The 22,013-nt window shown below is 41.1% G+C and overlaps 2 protein-coding genes across 2 annotated transcripts in view; one reads left to right on the top strand and one right to left on the bottom strand.

Annotated features, from left to right (window-relative positions):
* Window positions 1-11,923, top strand: part of decr1 (2,4-dienoyl CoA reductase 1, mitochondrial) — a 32,060-nt gene extending 20,137 nt beyond the window's left edge. Inside the window, exons 6-10 of the mRNA XM_078216010.1 lie at window positions 1,211-1,310; window positions 5,577-5,649; window positions 7,468-7,614; window positions 9,125-9,187; window positions 9,629-11,923. Coding sequence (XP_078072136.1) covers window positions 1,211-1,310; window positions 5,577-5,649; window positions 7,468-7,614; window positions 9,125-9,187; window positions 9,629-9,688 — 443 coding nt within the window. The 3' untranslated portion in view covers window positions 9,689-11,923. The remainder of the gene's footprint in view (window positions 1-1,210; window positions 1,311-5,576; window positions 5,650-7,467; window positions 7,615-9,124; window positions 9,188-9,628) is intronic.
* A 76-nt stretch (window positions 11,924-11,999) lies between these two features.
* The window catches only part of calb1 (calbindin 1), a 61,600-nt gene continuing 51,586 nt past the window's right edge, over window positions 12,000-22,013 (bottom strand). The window contains exons 7-11 of the mRNA XM_078216011.1: window positions 21,517-21,572; window positions 21,376-21,415; window positions 20,311-20,364; window positions 12,433-12,504; window positions 12,000-12,336 (exon numbers count right to left, since the gene is read on the bottom strand). Coding sequence (XP_078072137.1) covers window positions 12,223-12,336; window positions 12,433-12,504; window positions 20,311-20,364; window positions 21,376-21,415; window positions 21,517-21,572 — 336 coding nt within the window. The 3' untranslated portion in view covers window positions 12,000-12,222. The remainder of the gene's footprint in view (window positions 12,337-12,432; window positions 12,505-20,310; window positions 20,365-21,375; window positions 21,416-21,516; window positions 21,573-22,013) is intronic.

Genomic DNA, 22,013 nt, shown 5'->3' with positions numbered 1-22,013 from the left:
AAAGCAGAAAGCGGAGAGAGCGGCTCTCTGACTTTCATCCTCTGGTCGGGGCGGTGAGAGGGGAGGGGGTGTGACCGATCATCCCCTGGGGGGTGGGGGGGGAGAGAGGGGGTGTGACGTATCATCCCCTGGGGGGGGTGGTAGAGAGGGGGTGTGACGTCTCATCCTCTGGTCAGGGGCGTTCTGCTGCCTGTCTGCAGCCGATCCCTCCTGGCACCATCACTGATACACTACCAGCCACAGCCATCTCTCCCGCTCTCTCGCACCTGCAGGGAAGAGTAATCTGTGGCTGGTAATGTACCAGTGAGGGTGCCAGGAGGGATCGGCCGCAGACAGGCAGCGGATCCCCCCCCCAGGGATGATCGGTCACACCCCCTCTCCTCCCACCCCCTTCCCGCCCCGACCAGAGGATGACCTGGGTCAGAGAGCCGTTGCAGTCCCTGACCCCGCTCTTCGGAGGCTGCAGCGGCGACTTCAGACTTTTATTTTGCAGGTCGGTAACAGCGCGGTCGTGGATCGGGCCAGAAGACGGTAAAGTGGGATTTGGTGGTAGAGTTGGGCGCGCAGTTCATTAAGTCGATTTAAATGCATGCAAAAGCATTTAAATCGTCGGGCCGCCCGATTCGGGCGTGGGCCGGACCTGTGCCCGAATCGGGTGTTGGTAAAGTCGCGATCTGCTCGGAATCAGGTGCAGATCGCGGTATAGGCTCGACGCCCAACTTTACCGCGATTCGGGCGCGAAGTTTTGGTAAAATCAGGCCCAGTGTTTTTAGCTTGTGTACTTTGCATTAGTTTCAAGAATGTTTATTGAGGCAAAGAAATGTCAGTGCTGGGGATGGATTACTTCACTTTTATCAGCCATCAGCATTATCAGGTGATCCCAGGGCAGGTATAACAGACCCAGTAGCAAAATAAAATTTTCTTGGAGTATAATTTTGTGTAAAATACAGAACATAATCATTTTTTTCTGGTCTTATAGATCCTGCTCATGAAACAATTTTGATGTAGAATTCACAGTTCATAAATACACTATTCTTACTGTTAATGGATGAAAATTGAATATACTGCAGTAGTAGTTCCTGTAAGAAAGTAACAGTTTTTGCAAACAGTCACTTAAAATTTGTTAGCTTTGTTTATTATTTAGTTCCTGTATATTTATTTTCTCGAATGTTTAATTACACTCTGAGTTCCAAAACATAGTGTCTTTTAGGTGCATCTTTCCTATCCATTACTACCACCTATGCAGAGACTGGGTCAGGATTTGTGATGCCTAGTGCCTCTGCAAAAGCAGGAGTAGAAGCCATGAGCAAGTGAGTAATAACATACAGCTTTTATTAAGAACAAGCGTGAATCTGTCAGCTATTATAGATTAAATTGGACAGCAACTTTTGGCATGTGCACATGGACAGTAGAATAGAAAAAGGCCGAGATTACTGTCTGATTTGTCCCTGCTCCTTCACGAACTTTACTACATCAGCCCCTCACCGATAGACCGATGGAATATGTGTAAGGGTGTAAAATTTATGGTACTTCGCCATTAGATTTCCACTAAACATGTCAAGAATGGTTAGTGTTTGTCCATTCAGATGGCAGTGATTATTTTAACACCATGGTACCTCTTGGCTACTGCCAAACAACCTTTTTACCACTGCAAATTAATTTTAATTATTGGAGATTTCTTAAAAATTGAAATTAAACATTGTGCTCTTATTGTTTCTGTCTCTTTTATTTCTCGATTCCATTTTTGCCCCTCATTAGTTTACTTTCTTCACATGATATACATTGATTTAAATATCTTACTTCCTGGTTTAGGCTGCATGTGGCTGTGAGGATTCTTCAGTCTGACTGGTTGGAGAGACGCACTGTTGCTTGCCGTGTTTACACAGACCCCACACCCCCCTGTATAAAATGTCATGTTGTTTCAGACGCTCGATAATTGAAAGTTGCCGCTCAAAGCCCCACAAAAAGACTGTGAGCAGCTGTTAACATAATGAATTGTGAACACTGTTTGCTTTCTGCTGGCTGTAAATCTGGGCGGGCCTTGGTATCAAATGGCCTAACATTTTCTGAAACATAAGCTGAAACTTAATGAAATTTAGATTAATTTTATATTTGCACTCAAATCTCTGCTGTATCCTAATTAGCAAGTCGTAGTCACTCGTTGCTCCTGTGCTGACTGTCCACATCGTCTCCCAGTCTGCCAATTCCTCCATTTTAAAATTCTCATCTTTGTGTTCAAGTCCCTTAATGGGTTCTCTGTCTCAGTAGCATTCACCAACCTTATAACCCTCCAAGATCTCTACTTTTCCTAAAAATTGCATTCTTGTTCCCTTTTGCGTCACCATTAGCAGACACTTGTGCCATCAACTTCCTTGGCCCTAAACGTTCCACCTAAATCTCTCAAAATATCCACTTTTGCTGCTTGAAGAACCTGCATAAATCCTCTGACTTTATTTTAGTTCCCTGTTCTAACAACTCCTTTGTCTGATTTTTGTTTTTTGTCTTATTTTGGTTCAGTAGTGTCTTGAGAAATGTTACTATGTTAAAAGCATTACAGCATATTAGTGCAGGATTGTTGTTGAACCCATTGCTCTCTTTATATTTGTACATGTCGAATAGGTCAGTTTCAGAATCTGAGCCTGTGTCCTCATCTCCACGTGGTCTGCAGTCCTGTCATTCTTGTTCTCTTTCATCTTCATTGATTCAAAATGCCTCAACATGTTGACTTCAGATTTCTCACTCTTATCTCCAATCATCTTCATGACCTTTTAGTGACCCCTTCAGTCATTTGCTCCAAAAAAGTTACTGAGTGTGGGAGGATTGCAGTGCGGTGCGTGCCTGAGACACCGGCATAGATCACTTCATTATTCTCATTGTTGAGCTGGACGATCTCAGAGAAATAGGGCAAGCAAGGACGAGAATGGATTGCAACGAGATAATTTAAAATTTTGAAGGACCAGGAGCCAGTATAGATCATTGCAGAGGTGGGAAATGTGCGAGAGGCACTTAGAGCTGGAGAGGATAATCACATCAAAGTATGAATGAGCTGAAGCACTTTCATTCCTCGTACTACTGACCCATTGTTATGTAACATCAATGTTCTATTTGACCTCGGACTGTGCTTTCAACCCATACTTACCCATCACAAAAAATGTGTATTTTATCCTACATAATTACCATTTGACTCCATCCTTCTGAAACTTTTATTCATGCCCTCATCACCTCAAGACTCTCCCTAAACTTCAGCTCATTCATACTCTGATGTGATTATCCTCTCCAGCTCCAAGTGCCTCTTCCACCTCTGCAATGATCTACACCTGGCCTTCAAAATTTTATATTATCTTGTTGCAATGCATTCTTGCCCTTGCTTTCCCTATTTCTCGGAGATCCTAACGCTCAACAATCAGAATAATGGAGTGACCTGTGCCGTGTGTCTCCGGCACATGCTGCATCGCAATCCTCCCACACTCAGTAACTTTTTTGGAGCAAAAGCAGAGAATGCTAGAAAAGAGTCAGGATAACCCTTCGTCAGCAGCTCTGACGAAAGATCATCTTGACTTAAACGTTGGCTCTATTCTCTCTCCACAGCTCTCTCAGCTGTCAGACCTGCTGAGATTTTCCAGCATTTTCTGTTTTTATTTTGCTTTTCACTTTTTTGGAGAGTTGGGAGTGCCAGTAAGAACCCCATGGTGAGCCTGGCTTTTGGGGTGGCACAGTGGTTAGCACTGCTGCCTCACAGCACCAGGGACCCCGGGTTCAATTCTGGCCTTGGGTAACTGTGTGGAATTTGCACATTCCCCCCCGTGTCTGCATGGGTTTCCTCCAGGTGCTCTGGTTTCATCCCACAGTGCAAAGATGTGCGGGTTAGGTTGATTGGCCATTGGTATCAGGGAGATTAGCAGGGTAAATATGTGGAGTTACAGGGATAGGGCTTCAGTGGGATTGTTGTTGGTGCAAGCTCAATGGTCCAAATAGCCGCCTCCTGCACTGTAGAATTCTATGATTCTGAGCACTCAGGCGCCAATTCACAAGGGCTCCCCAATCTCTCTGTGCATTGGAAGACCCCTCTCCCTCACCCGCGGACATCAAGACCCCCTCCTCCCCATCGGCGGCATGGTCCCCTTCTCCTCCCCACACCGAAACAGATTGTCGGCATCAGGGCCTTTCTGATAGGCCCCTCTGCTTGATCCCCGACATCCTCCCCCCCCCCCCCCTCCCAAATCAAGATCGCCTGCATGATTCAACCCCCTCGCCCCGTCAGAATCCACACCCCCAGCATAGCCCCCCGCACATACCGTCATGGCCCACACTAAGGCTCAAGCTTTGGCACTGCCCTGGCAGGCTGTCTGGTGCCCACTGCCAGTATGCCAGTTGGGCCCCAATAGGTGAGCATTACCCCATGGTCACTGCCCAGCCATGCCCCTGATGACAGGGGGGGCTTCAGTGGCCTCCCAGCACTCCCAGTGTGACCACCGCACTAGGTCTCCAGTATTGGAGACCAATACTGATTCTCGCCATTGTCACACTGTGCCTGGAGGCCGGTGAATTCTGTGCGCTGGGTTTCAAATGGGCTATGCATATTTAAATGCTACTTTCAATATGCTAATTGGCTTCATGCCTTTTCTGGGTGTGATCCAGTTTGTGCCATTAGAAAGAGGCCAGGAGAATCGCAAGCTGTTTGGCACTGAGTACAAAATGGATTTTTAGGCCGCACGCTATTCTCTGGGACAGGTGCGATTTAATGGCTGTCCCAGAGCAGCATCTTCATCCTACATGCAGTCCCATTTTTATTACATTAGCATTCCTAGTGACTAAAGCAGTTAATTGATGTGATCCTATCCTATTTGGCTTAAGGTATCGCTGTACTCCTTACATAGAACATTCCTGTACTGAAATGTAACATTTCCTGAATATGTTCCAGTTGCTTTGTTATCGATTGAAGTGAAAAATATTTTGCAAGTAATTGTCCCAGTCATAATTACCACATTTGTTTCAGGAATCCTAAGTAGGTATTGTGGTGTTCATTGCTTTTGACAGGTAACTTAAAACCAGCAAATGAATCTTTTTGAACTCGAGACATTTAGTTGTTTGATGTTCGGCATTTTGTTGAAGTATTTTATTCCTACAGCTGTGATGTATTGTAAAAATAAATCTGCAGTCCACACGTCCTTTCAACTTGCCTTCAATACAGTTAAGAAGCTGTCACCTTTGAGATTTTATAGTGTTTGTTCATTGAAAAGCTAGATGAAAGAATATTTTTTTGGACTCTCGGAATACTAAAAAGGTATTGATCGTCAACTTTTATCATAAATAATTTTATTAGAGTGCAGTGACATTTTATGTCAATCCAGCAGCAAGCATCTTAATTTACTTCAATTGCAGGAGGAGGGAGTGGATTTAGTGTTTTGGAAATAATTATGTCTGTAGATTGCTGTGCATAATAAATGTGCTTCAAATTTGGAATTTTTATTTCCTATTTTATCATTCTCGAGTTATCAATTCAAAGGTAATGTTTTTATTGCATGACCAATGCAGAAATGTTGCAATATTTTATCAATTTTGATTTAATATTACAGATCACTTGCTGCTGAATGGGGTCGATATGGTATGAGATTCAATGTGATTCAGCCAGGACCTATTAAAACAAAGGTATTGGTAATTGTGCTTAGTTAAAACAAACACTCATTTCCTTTGTCTATGAAATAGCCATTTGTTTTTACTTCAAGGATTTTCCTTCCTAATTGATTCCTCATGTGTTTCCAGATTGCAAAATACATTGTGCAAATGAATTTTAATGTTAGCTTAGTTTTTAAGAATAGAATCATGGAAGGTTTACAGCACAGAAAGAGGCCACTTGGCCCATCGTCTCTGTGCCAGCCGATAAGCAAGCCACCCAGCCTAATCCCACTGTGCTGCATTTGGTTCACAACCTTGTAGGTTACAGACCTTGAGGTAAATACCTGGATAACTTTTAAATGAGTTGAGCATTTCTGCCTTTACTAGCCTTTCATGCGATGAGTTACAGACCCCCAAAACCTGCTGGGGAAAAATGATTCTCCCGGTCCGCTGCGCCAGGGCCTCTGCGGTGCAGCGGAAATCAATGCAAAGCTGATTTAAATATTATAATTCTCATTTTAATATCCTAACTGAAGTCTCTGGATCCACTGGCATCTCTTCCACCTCCGCCTCTCCCCCCAGCCAAGAGTGGTTCACTCCAGCATGGTTTACAATAGCTCCCCACTAACGGAGTTGGTGGCCCAACCCCGCTGCAGTGAATGGAGGCCAACCCCAGTCGAGGGTAAGGGGGGAATGCCCCTAGGCATTGCCAACCTGGCACCACCCAAGGGACAAAGTGGCAGTGCCGAGGACATGGGGCCTATTAGGAGGTTGGGGGGGGGGGAGTTGCCCTGCCACTCTGCCTAGGAATTGGTGGCAGAGGGCGGGAAGGGTTGATCAGGGTTGGCCATCGGGGTGGGAGGATGGAGAGGCTGCCGAGGGGGAATGGTTTAGGGCTGCTGGGGGAATGGTGGTCAAGGGGTTTGGGGCTGCTGGGGGAATGGTGGTCAGGGGGTTCGGGGCTGCTGAGGGAATGGTGGTTAAGGGGTTCAGGGCTGCTGGGGGAATGGTGGTCAGGGGGTTCAGGGCTGCTGGGTGAATAGTGGTCAGGCGGTTCGGGGCTGCTGGGGGAATGGTGGTCAGGAGGTTCGGGGCTGCTGGGGGAATGGTGGTCAGGGGGTTCGGGGCTGCTGGGGGAATGGTGGTCTGGCGGTTCGGGGCTGCTGGGGGAATGGGGGTGTGGCAGTTCGGGGCTGCTGGGGGAATGGTGGTCTGGCGGTTCGGGGCTGCTGGGGGAATGGTGGGGACATCGGGTGGCCAGTGATCGGAGGGGTAGCGATGCTGTGTTACAGAGCTGGCCTTTGATCGAGAGGCCGACAGTGTGGGTCTACTGTGCATGTGCTAATCTCCACTATGACAGATCGGCGCATGTTCAGTGACCCACCCAGTGCTTTGCTGCCAGCCTCTTGGGTGGGAATAGGCCCCGCCCACTGATTTTCAGCGTCCGTCTCCCTGTGGCACTCTGCAGTGCACAGAGTGTGGAAGATTCATTTTGAAAATCCCGCTAAAAAAAACCAGTGGGAATTACTCCAGTTTTCACGCAAATTTGGCGCTTCGAATTTTTTTGGGAGAATCTCAGCCGTAGTTTTAATACATTTCCCTTCAGATGTGGTTTATAAATAAATGGACTAATGTATCATAATAGTGTTGTGCCCTCATTAATATGTAAGCCACTGAAGCAGGAACATAAATATGCTAAAACATCCAGACTGATGATGTATTTCCTTCATTACATTCTGAAATAATTGTATTTCAAGTGAGAGCTAAGCGTTTCTTTACTGAAACATATTTTGACTTTCAAATTAAATTTATAATGTATGCAGAGTCATTTGTATTTTCTGTTGTTTGTAGGGCGCCTTTAGCCGACTTGACCCAAGTGGTGCTTTTGAAAAAGACCTGCTGAAGGTTATTCCAGCCGGCCGCTTTGGTACAGTGAATGAAATTGCGAACCTTGCTGCCTATCTCTGCAGTGATTATGCCAGCTGGGTTTCAGGAGCGGTAAGTTAACACTTGGTGTAAAATTAAAACTGAAAATAGTAGGTCTGGGAGCATCTGAACTAATGAAAGTTTATCATATTGAAATATTAACTGTTTCTCTCTACAGATGCTGTTGAACAATCTGCTGAGTATTTCCAGCATTTTGTACTTTTAGTTCAGATTTCTCGTCTTCAATATTTTGTTTTAAAATTTGGGCGGCACAGTGGTTCGCATTGCTGCCTCACAGCACCAGGGATCCAGGTTCAATTCCAGCCTTGGGTGACTGTGTAGTTTGCAAGTTCTCCCAGTGTCTGCGTGGGTTTCCTCCGGGTGCTCTGGTTTTCTTCCACAGTCGTGCAGGTTATGTGGATTGGCCATGCTAAATTTTGCCCAAAGACTTGTAGGTTAGGAGGATCACCCATGGTAAAGTGCAGGGTTATGGGGATAGGGCAGAGGGTTGAGCTGCTCTTCCAGAGAGTTGGTGCAGACTCGATGGATGGCCTCTTTCTGCACTATAGGGATTCTATGGTTCGATGGTACTATTGTTTATTTAAAACATATGCTCTTAATAATGAGCCCATAAGTACCAGACAGTGACAATTTCCAATAAGACAGAACTTAACCACCTCCCCAACACTCATTGGGGTTACCATTGATCAAAACCTCTACTGAACCAGCCATATAAATACCATGACTTCGAGCTGGTCAAATGTTGGGTTCTTTCAATCAATTGATGGGAAAGTCATTCCTTTTTAGAAGTTATTGGTCACCATGGGGATCATAACAGTATCTTTGTTGCTGTGTCAGAATCCTTTGACATATTCTGTATCAGAACACGTGACAGTATTTTGCGCACCTTCAGCTCATGGATTGCAGAGGTTTAAGGAAGCTAACCATCAAAGGAAACTATAAAGGGGTAATATATGTTGGCCTTTCCAGCAACACACAGTGAGAGAATTAATTCCTGAATTATAACATCAAATAGTGGTGCCCCATGATATTGCTGAACCAAGCCTTGTATGAGGCAAGTTAGATAATCCAGTTTACTTTGGAGAAGCGTGCTATTTATATTATATATTAGTGATTCATGCTTCCAATATAGGTATGCAAGCTAATGCTTCAGGTCTTGAATGTCACCTTGGTTATTTGGGTGAAATTTCAAGGTTGAGATCTAAATTTTAAGATATTGGATACTCCAGTTCCACCAAAATAAAATATAAAATGACTTAACCAACTCTGACGTAGAAGTAGATTGACAATAATAGTGAATTAGAGTGATTTTTAGTTTAACATTTGAGTCTGGAATTGAATTGTAACAGTTTTTTATTTTGCAAATGTTATGAATGTTATTTTGGCATGAGTTCATTCCGTTCCCCTGCAAAAAAGTGTTTGCTCTTGAAGCAATGATGGAAAGGTCTTTCTCAAAAGCAATTTCCTATTCTGTTATGAGCTTGATATGTAGTAAAAAATATACTTTTCTAAAGTTTTAAGTCAAATGTAATTGAATATTAACCTTGTGATTATGTTTTAGGTAATAAGATTCGACGGTGGTGAATATGTTTCAATGGCTGGTCAATTTAACAATCTCCTGAAGGTATTATCAAATTCACCTAATATTCCATTGTTTTACAACCCCTCTCTCCTCTGATTAGTTTGATTTCCCTACATATAAAGGAAGCAGATTAAAATGGTTACAGACATCATAGCCATCAGCAGTCTTTGTATCAACCCAAAAGATTTGCTTTACAACAAACTACGTTTTTCTGACCCCAAGGAAGTGTATCACAACTAAGGACATGCATCAAATTTTATGTCCAAGAATTTGAGTACATAGAAGATAAAGTTCAAAATTCATGTTCTTATTACCAGTCGGTAGTGTAGTAAACCTGCTCCATATTACTTTGTAGTATAATTATTTAGTTTCCATGGTCATGTTTCAGGAATATGAAACTATATATAATGCATTTATCTCTGTTTGAATTGTGTTATGATCTTAATTTGACAAGTAACAGTAACAACATTTTTTAAATTCTAGGTTACAAGCGAACAATGGGATATCCTAGAGTCTTTGATCAGAAAAACCAAAGGCTCATAAACATGGCATAGATCTTGCAATCAGCTGAACAGAATTTACAATAATGCCAATCAAGAATATAATGTCAGGCAACTTGATCATTTTATTCAAGTAAAAGAGTTCTTGGTTTATCTTGAGTTATTTTAATTCACTTTATTTACTAATTGTTTTGAAACCTATATGTTGAAATATCTTTATAGGAACTATACTTAATTTATCGCTGGTTGTAGAATCGTAATTTGGGACAATTGCAATATTTCAGTTGTGCGAGTCTAATCAGCCCAGCCATAAGGCAGAATGAAATTGAGAAATTCTGAGAATTTTCCCTGGTAAAATGTAGTGGAATAGCACAGTCCATCATGGAGGCACGGTGATGCAATGGTTAGTACTGCTGCCTCAGTGCCAGGACCTAGGTTCGATTCACCGCTTGGGTCACTGTCCGTGAGGAGTTTGCACATTCTCCCCATGCCTGTGTGGGTTTCCTCCGGGTGCTCTGGTTTCCTGCCACAGTCCCAAAGACGTGCTGGTTAGGTGCATTGGCCATGCTAAATTCTCCCTCAATGTACCTGAACAGGTGCCCAAGTGTGGTGACTAGGGGATTTTCACAGTAACTTCATTGCCATGTTAATGTAAGCCTACTTGTGACTAATAAATAAACTTTAAACTTTACTTTTTACTTTATCTGATTCTTGCATGGTGCCGAGAGATGAGAATTGAGGATAATTGTTTAAATTTGTAAATCAATTTTTTTTGGACAGAAAGGATTACCATTAACACTGTGGCATGTAGTTCCTTTCAAATATATTTTGCAACAGTTTGAAAAGGTAATAGTTAAGAACGGGATTATAGGGCTTTGGTATTATATTTGGCATAATGAATCCTGTAATGACTTGTTTTAATTTTGAAATACGAGATTAAAAGTGAGTTTAAAACCGATGCTCTGTTCACTGATACTACAGTGATCATGTTATAAGCAAAAAGGAAGTTCATTACAATATGATGTATTTAATGTATAAATTAATTGTAATGGTGGATGGTTTTATGTCTGATAATGGCTATTTGTCTGTTTAAGCTTTCCTGTCTGTTCAGTTGCCCTATACTTCATGCATTTTCAAACTGTTTCCTCATTCTCTGCATCCTCTGTATATTCACGATGTTTCCCAACCACTTTTGTATATCCCAGAAGTAGGGGAAAAAAGGAACAAAACAAAATCTAAATAAAAGCAACAAGATATAACAGAATAAATAGGGAAAGAAACTGAATAGACTTTAACTTTAACTCATTGATAAATTATGCACTGCCGGATTCCAATTTGATTTTACTTGAAACAGGTGTAACCTGTGTACATGTTTTGTCTGTAAAGAACAGAGCATGTGTATTAATATATGTAAGGCGAGATCTTCCAGTCCTGCCAAAGGCGCACTCCCACTGAGTTTCCTGGCGGCATGGGGTGGATTCAATGGGAAATCCCATTGACAGCGGCGGGACCAAAAGATCCCACTACCGAGAGAAACACCGTGAGGAGGCCAGAGAATCACACGCGTATCTTCAGTATGTGCAAATGCACCACACTGAGCCCAACTGACAAACTTAAATTGGTTGTCAGCATCAGTAAAAAAAGACAGCTGACTCATTCCTCGGAGCAATGCCATGACCAATCAGGATCAAATTGCCTGGTTGTGGTTGGCACGGTGACACAATGGTTAGCACTGCTGCCTCACAAAGCCAGGGACCTGGGTTCGATTCCCAGCTTGGGTCAATGTCTGTAGGAGTCAGCACGTTCTCCCAGTGTCTGTGTGGGTTTTCTGCAGATGCTCCAATTTCATTCCACAGTCCGAAAGACGTGCGGGTTAGGTGCATTGGCCATGCTAAATTCTCTGTGTACCCATACAGATATTGGAGTGTGGCGACTAGGGGATTTTCACAGTAACTTCATTGCAGTGTTAATGTAAGACTATTTTTGATACTAATAAATAAACTTAACTTTGAACTTAAATTTCAAACAATGCTTGGCAGTTAACTGTTAGTCACCTGGTACATTCTCCATGGCAATGCCTCTACCAATCAATCAATCTCTTCTCATACAGTATAAATTGTTTTCCCCTTTTCTCGATATTCTTGCAAAGTGTCCTGGTGAGTGCAAGGCAACAAACTTTGACATCTCTTTATTTTTCAGCAATATTCAAGTTCTGTACTACCAAAATACAATGTATCCTTTAAACCTTCAGTGCATTTATTAAACCATCTTTTCAGCAGTTTTGTGAACATTTAATATAAACCCTTCTTTCAGTGCAGGACAAAAACAGATGTTTTTATGCCATATCTTATATTATCAGTTTCAGTCGTATACTTTATTGTATGAATTCTGTAGATACAAAAGCAGTAAATTACAAAGAGTATAGATACAACAGATCAGAAAGAATGTGTTGCACATTCTACTGATTAATCTATATGCAATCAGTGAACTTCACAGGTAGAAGGAAAGCATTTCCTACACCCTTTTAGCACACAGCTATCGTCACACAAATCACAAGCACATGAGAATGCAAGATATTTAAAACTCTTCAGCACAGAGGATTAATGCCAAATCTTGCCGAAAGAGTTTCCCTCCATCAGACAAAGCCATGATGCTTTTCTTGTATGTTGTAAGATTTTGAATGTCTAGGTCCTGAATGTAGAAAAAAGTCATAGTTAACTAAATTCCATGAACAACCTTTTGCATCTCATTAAAATTAGTGTTTTTTGTGAATGCGTTTTTTGCTACCTTTTTGTTCTTTTCGCAGAGATCCTTTAGTAGTGCATCTAATTCATTTTCATCTATGTATCCATTACCATCCTAAGAAAAAGATACAAAATTGTAGCATTTATGTTGTATAACGGTCTCTTAACAATCCCAATCTGTTATCATTACTGAATAGTCTACAGTGCATATGATATTTCTGAAATACTAAGTAACTGACAATTTACAGTTATCATTTGGTAAAAGTCTGACAAATCACATCCTGGTAGCATTTTTCAAAAGTACTTCAGAATTCTGTAAGTAATGTCCGCAACATTCACAATTGATGATTTTTTAAAAAGAATAAAAGTGATAACATTGAGCATCAAATATCATTTCTCCTTTGGAAATTTTCATGGGCAGTTAGCATTACAAAGCACATTTACTCTAAAGTGCTGCTAACTGTGTAGTTTAGCAATATAGATGTAAAGTGACATTGTCTAAACCAGGTGGCGAAAGAGTCTATAAAAAACTAAGCAGTTCAATGCAAACATCTGCACATTATTGCTAGTATCCATAGTTTTTAGTCATAAAACTCAAACTGCTGTGATGTTTTTGCATGAACATTATATAATAAACATAAAGAATAGAACCATAACTTATATAACTTGCATTAGAAATTGGACAAATCCTAAGCTGCTTCATAAGAAGCTCAGTTTTTAAAGGACGTATGTTGATTTTCTCACCTTGTCTTTATGAATCACTAACAGTGTATGTATATGGTGCCCTTAACATGGTAACACATCCCAATTAATGTGTTTCACAGGAGTGTCATCAAACAAAAGTTAATTCTGAGCCATATAAGAAAATGGTAGGTTAGATGAAAGAAGTGCTTTAAAGGAAGGGAGAGGTGGAGAGAGTAAGAAAAGGAATTCTAAAGCTTAGTGGCTTGGCAGCTGATGACGTGACCAACATTAGTGGAGGGATTTTAAATCATGGACGCTTAAACTGAGACGAAGCTATTGAAAAAGACTAAGCATGAATCAAAAACAAATTCATTTTGGAATGTCAGCGGAAACACCCGTAAATGTATTATTCATTGCACTCCTACAGGCTGAAATATCTTAGAACACTTCATATAATAATACAAAATCAAAATATTGCAGGTCCTAGAACTCAGAAATAAAAAAATAAAATCCTGGAAATACTCTGCAGGCTTGGCAGCAATTGGAGAGAGAATTCAGGTCTGTGATCTCTCATCAGAATCCAGTATGCATTGGTTTTATTTCACACAAGGTACACCTTATAGTGAATTCAAATTTGTTGCGCATGGAAACTTGTTACATCAAGAAGTTCTGCACCTTAATGCATTTGTAATAGTGCTCTCAATTCTAAGACCATGGAAGATTATTTACAGTAGCATAAAATCAAAATGTTTCCTGACTTCCTGTGTTTGTTCATAATAGGTGTAATATAAATAAGTAAAATGGAGTAGAGGCAAGAGACTACACAAAAAAAACTAGCAGTCTGATCAATGTAAACAGGCGTATTTATAGAGGTGGGCAAACAAAATGAATCACCGCTCTGCAATTCAGTGTATTGCTCCACAAGCAGCTTGTTATATAAATAGTAAGGCTTTTCCATGCTATATTAAATATAATCCTTTTAAATTATCTAATATGGACAAAATACAGCAGGCATAGCTTTCAAGTATGTTGGCACTCAAGTAGAAGCGATTTTGCTGGCTCAGACACTTTGGCAGGATGGAAGATGGACAGAAACTGAAGGATTTTCTGTAGGGTGAGGTAGCCTGAGCCAGAGACCAGTAGGACATCCAGAGCACTCCTTGAAAGAATCTTGCAAGCGCGACATGTAGGACGTTGATTTCCATACCTTGGAGACACTAGCTGATGACAGAGAAATGGTATAATCACCTGTGGGCTGGTGTGGCTACAGTGACTTGGCAATAGATGCCAACATTGGAACAACCACCCACAATGACTCCTGATAACTTTCATATGTGACACTTGTGGCAAAATGTCCCTCTTACAGATTGGTCTCTTCAGACATCAGGAAAAGTGCACCGTATGAAGCTACCTCATCCCGAACGGATTTTATTTGTTACATATCCATCCATCTTGTGTAGATGGAAGATGAACTTTTAAATCAATTAAATAATTGTAGGTCTTTCAGGGCAGCCACATTCATTTGTTCACAGGCTGTGGGCCAGCCTTAAACTGAGAGGCTTGCTAAGCCATTTCAGAGGGCGGCTAAGAGTCAACCACATTGCTGTGGATCTGGAGTCACATGGGCCAACCAAGTAAGGATAGCAGATAGGTTTTTACGACAATCGACAATGATTTCGTGGTCATCATTAGACTTTTAATTCCAGATTTTTATTGCATTCAAATTTCACCAGCTGCTGTGGTGGGATCGGAATCCAAGTCCCCAGAGCATTACGCTGGGCCTCTGGATTACTGAAATAAGCAAAATGCTGTGGGTGCTGGAGTTCAATGACTTTAGACTGTGACCTTTCACCTTTTTTAATATTCCATACATCACTGTCTCAATACAAAAATATTCCTTCCCCTGCACCTGCTCCTCTATCTCTTCATAGAATCATAGAAACCCTACAGTGCAGAAGGAGGCCATTCGGCCCATCGAGTCTGCACCGACCACAATCCCACCCAGGCCCTATCCCCACATATTTTACCCACTAATCTACACATCTCAGGACTCTAAGGGGCAATTTTTAACCTGGCCAATCAACCTAATCTGCACATCTTGGGACTGTGGGAGGAAACCGGAGCACCCGGAGGAAACCCACGCAGACACAAGGAGAATGTGCAAACTCCACACAGACAGTGACCCGAGCCGGGAATCGAACCCAGGACCCTGGAGCTGTGAAGCAGCAGTGCTAACCACTGTGCTACCGTGCCACCCTTGATCTTAAGATTGCTACACTTTTGTTCTAACAGATTCCACCCCCCCCCCCCTCCCCTCCCTCCCTCCCTCCCTCCCCCCTCCCCCCCTCAATTCTGGTGAGTCAAACATACTCAACCTTATCTCTGTTCTCTCTCACTAGAGATGCTGCCAGACCTGCTGCGTTTTTCCAACATTGTCTGTTTGTTTCTGGATTACTAGTCCAGTGACAATACCACTACGCCATCGCCTCTCCATATTTGCAAATTACTTTGAAAATTTTCATAAGTAATACCAAAAGTGGGTCATGTGGCCCTTCAAGCCTGTCCTTCCAATCCACAAAATCATAGCTGATTTTCTGCCTCAACTTCACTTTCCCGTCCCATCTTCAAATACAGTGATTCCCTTAATGTCCAAAAGTCTGTTCATCTCCGTCTTGAATATGCACAATGACTGGGCAGCCACACTCATCTGGGTACAGAATTCAAAGATTCACAACCCTCAGAGTGAAAAATATTCCCTTCATCTCAATTCTAAATAGCCACCCCTTTGTCCTGAAACTATGGCCCAGGTTCAAAAGTAAAAGTATTTTATTAATCACCTGTAGTAGAAGGGAAGCAGCCACTGTCTTGCTACAAAAGTAATACAAGAGAAGAAGTTTTAAAATGCACTTGCAACATTTATTGGCTGAAAGGAAGTAATAGAAATGGAATGCAAAATATTTCATTAAGTATATCTAAATCCTGGAATTCTGGTCTTCCATGGCAAATTGAATAACAAGGAAAACATGCTCATTTTGTTTATATGGCTCAGTGTCAAATTTTGTTTTATAATGCTATTTTAAAGTTCCTTGGGATACTCTATTATATTAAAGGTGCTATATAATTACAAGTTGTTATACAGCACTGAAGGCGACCATTACAACCATTGTGGCTGCATCAGTTCTTTCAAAGAGAAATCCAATTACTCTTAATCTCCACTCTTTTCTCAAATCCTGATGATTTTTTTCTCCTTCAAATATTAATCCAGTTAGCCTTTTGAATGCAACTACTTTGTCTGGAAACGGCACCTTAATTAACAGTGCATTCCAAATCCTAACCACTTGTGTGAAGAATGGTTTCTTTACCTCACCTGTGGTTCTTTTGTCAATCACCTTAAATCTGTATTCTCTGGTTGTCAACTTCCAGACATTTTATCTTGTATTAGCTTAGCTTTATTTATTCTATCTAAGCCCTGCATGAATTTGAACACCTCATTCAATGGCGGCACAGTGGTTAGCGCTGCTGCCTCACAGTGCCAGGGACCCAGATTAAATTCCAGCCTTGGGTGACTGCCTCTGTGGAGTTTGCACATTTTCTCTGTGTCTGCGTGGGTTTCCTCCAGGTGCTCCAGTTTCATCCCACGGTCCAAAGATGCGCAGATTAGGTGAATTGGCCATGCTAAGTTGCCCCTTAGTTTCCCAAGATGTGTAGGTTAGATGTAAATATGTGGGGTTTGGGGGGATAGAGCAGGGTAGTGGGCTTGGGTAAGATACTCTGTCACAGAGTTGGTGCGGACTCAAAGGGCCAAATGGCCTCCTTCTGCATTGTAGGGATTCTATGATACAAATATCTTTCTAAACTTCTCTGTTTGAAGGAGAACAACCCTAGCTTCTGCAGTCTACCCACATCCCTGGAATCATTCGAATAAATCTTTTAGGTACCTTCTCCAAAGCCTTCATGTCCATCCAGTGTGTGGTGCCCAGAGTTAGCCACAATGTTTCAGCAGGAACTGAACTAGTGTTTTGTAGATCTTTAGCATAACTATCCAGCTATTTGTACTCTATGATTTTATTTATAAAGGCAAGATTCCATATGGACAGATTAACCTTTCCTGCCACCTTCAAAGGTTTGTGCACAACCCCTAGGTGTCTCTCTTCTTGCACTCCCTTTAACATTGTGCTATTTAGCATATAGGGCAGGATTTTACGGCCTTGCTCATCTCGAAACCGTAAAATCCTGCCCAAGGTCAATGGACCTTCCCATGGTCTGCCCCTCGCCCGCTCCGATTCCATTGGCAAGCGGGACGGTAAAATTCCAGCCACAGTATCTCTCCACATTCTTCCAAAATGTATCACACTTTTTCTATGTTGAATTTCATCTTCCAAATAAATGTACACCCACTGCACCAACCAACGTCCTCTTGAAGTGTATTGTTATCTTTCATACTTTTCACTCCACTCAAGTTCTGTGTCAACCGAAAATTTCATAATCGTGCCAAAGTCCAAGCCACTAATGTGTTTATATAACACACAGCGCCATCAAATTTTACAGAACTGAATAGGTACATCTGCACTTAGTTCCACACCCCCTTCTATTTTATCATCCTTTATACATTTGAATTTTTAAACATTTATACACTCCCCTTTTAAAAGCAATTATGCATTTTGTATCCACTGCCTTTTATGGCATATTATTCTACATCCTGAAAGCTCTGCATGATAACATTGCTCCTAATTTGTCTCTGGTGGTGATTCTACATTAATGCATTCTGTTTGCTGATTCATCAACCACTGCAAATAGTTACTCCCTGTTTGATCTGTCCTTCCCTTTTCCACCTCAATTCTGTACAGCTCTATGAAACCTTCTAATCTTCCTAAAGACTGTAAAGTCCTATTTATGGTCTCTCTTAATGACTAAAATCTCTCAGTCCAGTGTTTCACCTGTTCCGTCATTTGATAAGAGCACACCTAATCTGTTTGTGGTCTCTACTTTCCTGTCCATCTCCAATATCCTCTAGTCCCTAGTCAGTGAAGAATCTATCTAATTCAGACTTGAAAATATTCACTGACCCTGCCTCCATTGCTTTCTGGGGAAGAGAATTCCACTTACCAATGACCCTCGGAGAACAAATTCTTCTTATCTCCATCTTAAAAGAGGGATCACTTATTCCTTAACCGTGTTCCCTAGTTCTAGTCCCCACCGCAAGTGGAAGCATCCTTTTGGTATCTACCCTAGCAAGTGCCCTCAGGATCTTACGATCACCTCACATTCTTCTAAACTCCAATGGGTATAAGCCCAATCTGATAAACCTTTCTTCATCCCAGGAATGAGTCGTGAATCTTCTCTGAACTGATTCTAATGCAATTAAATCTTTTTCAAATAGACCAAAACCGTGCACAGTATTCCAGATGTGGTCCCACCAACGCCCTGTACAGGTGCAGTAAAACCACCGTACTTGTATCTTCCATTCCCCTTGCAGTAAATGACAATGTTACATTTGCCATCCAAATCACTTGCTGTACCTGAAAACTAACATTTTGTGATTCCTTTTCCAGGACACTCCGTTCCCTCTGTACCACCAAACTTTGCAATCTCTCTCCATTTAAATAGTGTACTGTTTCTCTATTCTTCCTGCCAAAGCAGACAAGTTCACTTTTTCTCTCATTATACTCCATCTGCCAAATTTTTGTCCACTCACTTAGCAGGTGGGATTTTCCAAAGATCCTGCTGGAGGGAAGAACTGGAAGATTCTCTATGTCAGTAATGGACAACTTAAGCTGGTGAGTGGGCTTTCTTAATCCCAGAGGGCCACAAGATTGAAATCAGGCATGTTCACTAACCATGACCCCATGATGCATTTAATACATGCTGAATATTTCATAAAGAGTTATAGAAAAGGTTAAATCATTTTTATATTACTAGAAATATCAACTTCAAATGGTAAAAACAAATGAAATATTTACATTTTGGATGCAGAGTAAGTGGACAGCTCTTACAGTCAATGTTATGTACAATCAGCATGACTCACTTCACTTGCCCTAGCTTTACATGTGTATCACTTCAGTCATACCGGTAGGAAAAAGACTATGTGGACAGAAATTAGCAGAATGTGGTAACCCTACGCATGGGCAACAATCAACAAAATGTCTTCAGGGCTGCACTCAAAACCCAGCATGTGGTCCCTGGGCCACAGGTTGCCCACTACTGCTTTACATTCTTTTGACAACTTACTTTCCTACCTATCTTTGTGTCATTGGCAAATTTAGCTATCATAGATTTTGGTTCCTTCATTCATATCATCGACGCAGATTGTAAAGTTCACTGGATTGTGAAGCAAGTGTTATTATTATGTTGCACAGTTCATACTTACTCAAAATTAATTGTCAATTGTTTTAATCTTAATAATTGACGGGATTGTTTGCCCAAAATTTTGCCAGATCTTGAGACTCTGGAGAGTGATCTTCCCATTTAGAGCAGAATTCCACAGTGGAACTTGAGCTCTTGTTCTGGCTTAGGGTTTCATGGGTCAGTTATATAGTGGAATACCTTCTGTGAACAGGAAGCTCGCCAATATCAGGGTTGAAATCCAGAATGCAGCAGGATTTTACTGCAGTAGAGATGGAAAATGATCCTAATAAGTCAGAAGCACATTGAAGATGGCAACTAGAATTCCACTGAAAAACTGAGCATCGGACAAGACGAAAGCTTTAAGCAGCAAAGTGCTTGATACAACTTAAGAGGTAGGAAAGCTCCTACAATGTAACCTCCCTCCATTATGCAAACTCAGTTATTCTGCAACCCGATGACACCTTCCAGGAAGGGGCAGTCAGTGGGGAGGACGAAATTGAGACTCTCCTCTTCCTGCCGCTGTTTGGATGCAGCATGAGAGAAAGGAGCAGTCAGTGAACGAGAAGGGGAAACCCTAATCAGTGATGAGAGCCTCACTGACCAGATTTTCCTTCAATCTTCATCACAATCCCATCTGATTTTGAGAAGTTCCCCGCTGAAATGTACAACAGAACATATTTTCCACATCTGATATTCACAATGTAAAATGTTTGGTTGTTAAATATTATTGTACTTTGTATAATGATCAAATGACATTTAGTTCCATTGAGCCCTTTTCATACGCGAAATGGCAAGTTTCCCCTTTGAGATGCTAAAACTGCTTCTCTTGTAGCAACATGTCCCTGATATATTTTGCTAATTAAAAGCTCATAGGTTTTTAAAAAAAACTTACCTGATCATAATAGTCAAAGATATCATTAAATTCTTTTGAAGTCATATTCACGCCCTGAAAAATGAAAAACAAATCCTGCTGACAGAATGACGAAGTAAATGATGGTTCCTCAACCTGCTATAAAACCGATAAATCTATGAATAGACATGATACAATTGATCCTTCTATGACATTCCCCATGGTATATCAGAGATTATGGAGATTGCTGAAGTGCTATTTAATATTTAAGGGAGGTCAAGTTAATGAGCAGTGGGTAAAATGAGAAAGAGGAGTAAGTGCTTGATGCGAATTCAGTCTAAATAAACATTGGTTTTCTACCGTAGCATGAAAAAATCTGTAGGAATAGTTTTAAAGTTCTCAAAACACTTATTCTTTCGTGGGCTGTGGGTGTTGCTGACTAGGCCAACATTTGTTGTGCATTCCTAATTACCCTTGCACTGAGGGGCTTGCTTGGTTATTTCAGTAGGCAGTTAAGAATCAAGAACATTACTGTCGGCCTGGAGTCACATGTAGGCCAGACCAGCTAACTAAATGTTATAACTGATTACTGCACAAAGTGGGAATTTGGCACCTGCCAATAAGGACATCCAAGAGGTTGACGCTGAGTTGGTTTCAGGTGGGATGGCACAGTGCCACCAGATTTGGAAGTGCATGTTAGAAAGACTTGTAGTGCACTGCCACCATCCTGGAATGGAAGCTCCAAGCAAGAGCAAAATGATAGTAAATTCCAGCAAAACAGAAATGTGTGATAAAAACAAATGTCTTAGTTCCAGAAAGTGCATGTATTTCTAGAATTTGAATATATCAGGTTATTTTTGCAGTGAAATGTATTTTTGTGAAGTTGAGGATATATTAATATTTTAATTGTCGAGTGGAGTGCCCAATAATCCCAATTGCTAAAAATAACAAAACTCTGTTTATCCATAATGGCATTTGCTACCAAATAAACCTGTTGGACTTTAACCTGGTGTTGTTAAAACTCTTACTGTATCCATAAATACAGATGGATGGATTTTGTCTTGTTTAGCTGTCAAATGTACTCATTCCAAAGATGATAGCACCTACCTGAAATTTGAGGAGAAAGTTCTCTTTGTCAGGAAGCAACCTATTAAAAAATAAATTTGACATATTTGTAGTTTATGCATTTAGACGGCCCAAATAATATTGTTGCTTTGAAAGATCAATGATATATTGAAAGTAACATACCTTGCCATTTCGCCCAGTCCCAATTTTCCATCATGATTTGAATCGAACATTTTAAGCTTAAAAAATAAAAATTAAAGTTTCCTAAAATGAATCAAACATTTATCTTTTTCAACAAATTTAAATGAAGATAGAATTTTAAAAACAAAATGTTGCATGAGGAAATGTACAGCTTTTAATGTTGCAGCACGACAGGTCTCTGGCAAAGAAGTTAAATGATAATTGTTTGAAGTCAAAATTCCTTTCGCAGTCTTTGTCTCCATGACCTGATATGTTTATGCTAATTATTCCACATTGCTGTTTTCTATTCTTGCGCCAGTATCTAACTTAAGAGATCCCCTAGTCAAACAGATACTAAGCTGTATTTTTTGACCATGATTGATAGCAGGCTGATATATGACCAGATTTGTACCGCAAAATGTTGATTTGAGCACACTATCATATTATTTACACCATGGTACTTCATGTACAGCAGAGAAATTGAGGCATGCAAACAAATC

The sequence above is a fragment of the Mustelus asterias genome, chromosome 7 (assembly GCF_964213995.1).
Source record: "Mustelus asterias chromosome 7, sMusAst1.hap1.1, whole genome shotgun sequence".
In the NCBI taxonomy this organism is placed as follows: domain Eukaryota; kingdom Metazoa; phylum Chordata; class Chondrichthyes; order Carcharhiniformes; family Triakidae; genus Mustelus; species Mustelus asterias.
This window is presented reverse-complemented; position numbering and strand designations above follow the sequence as displayed.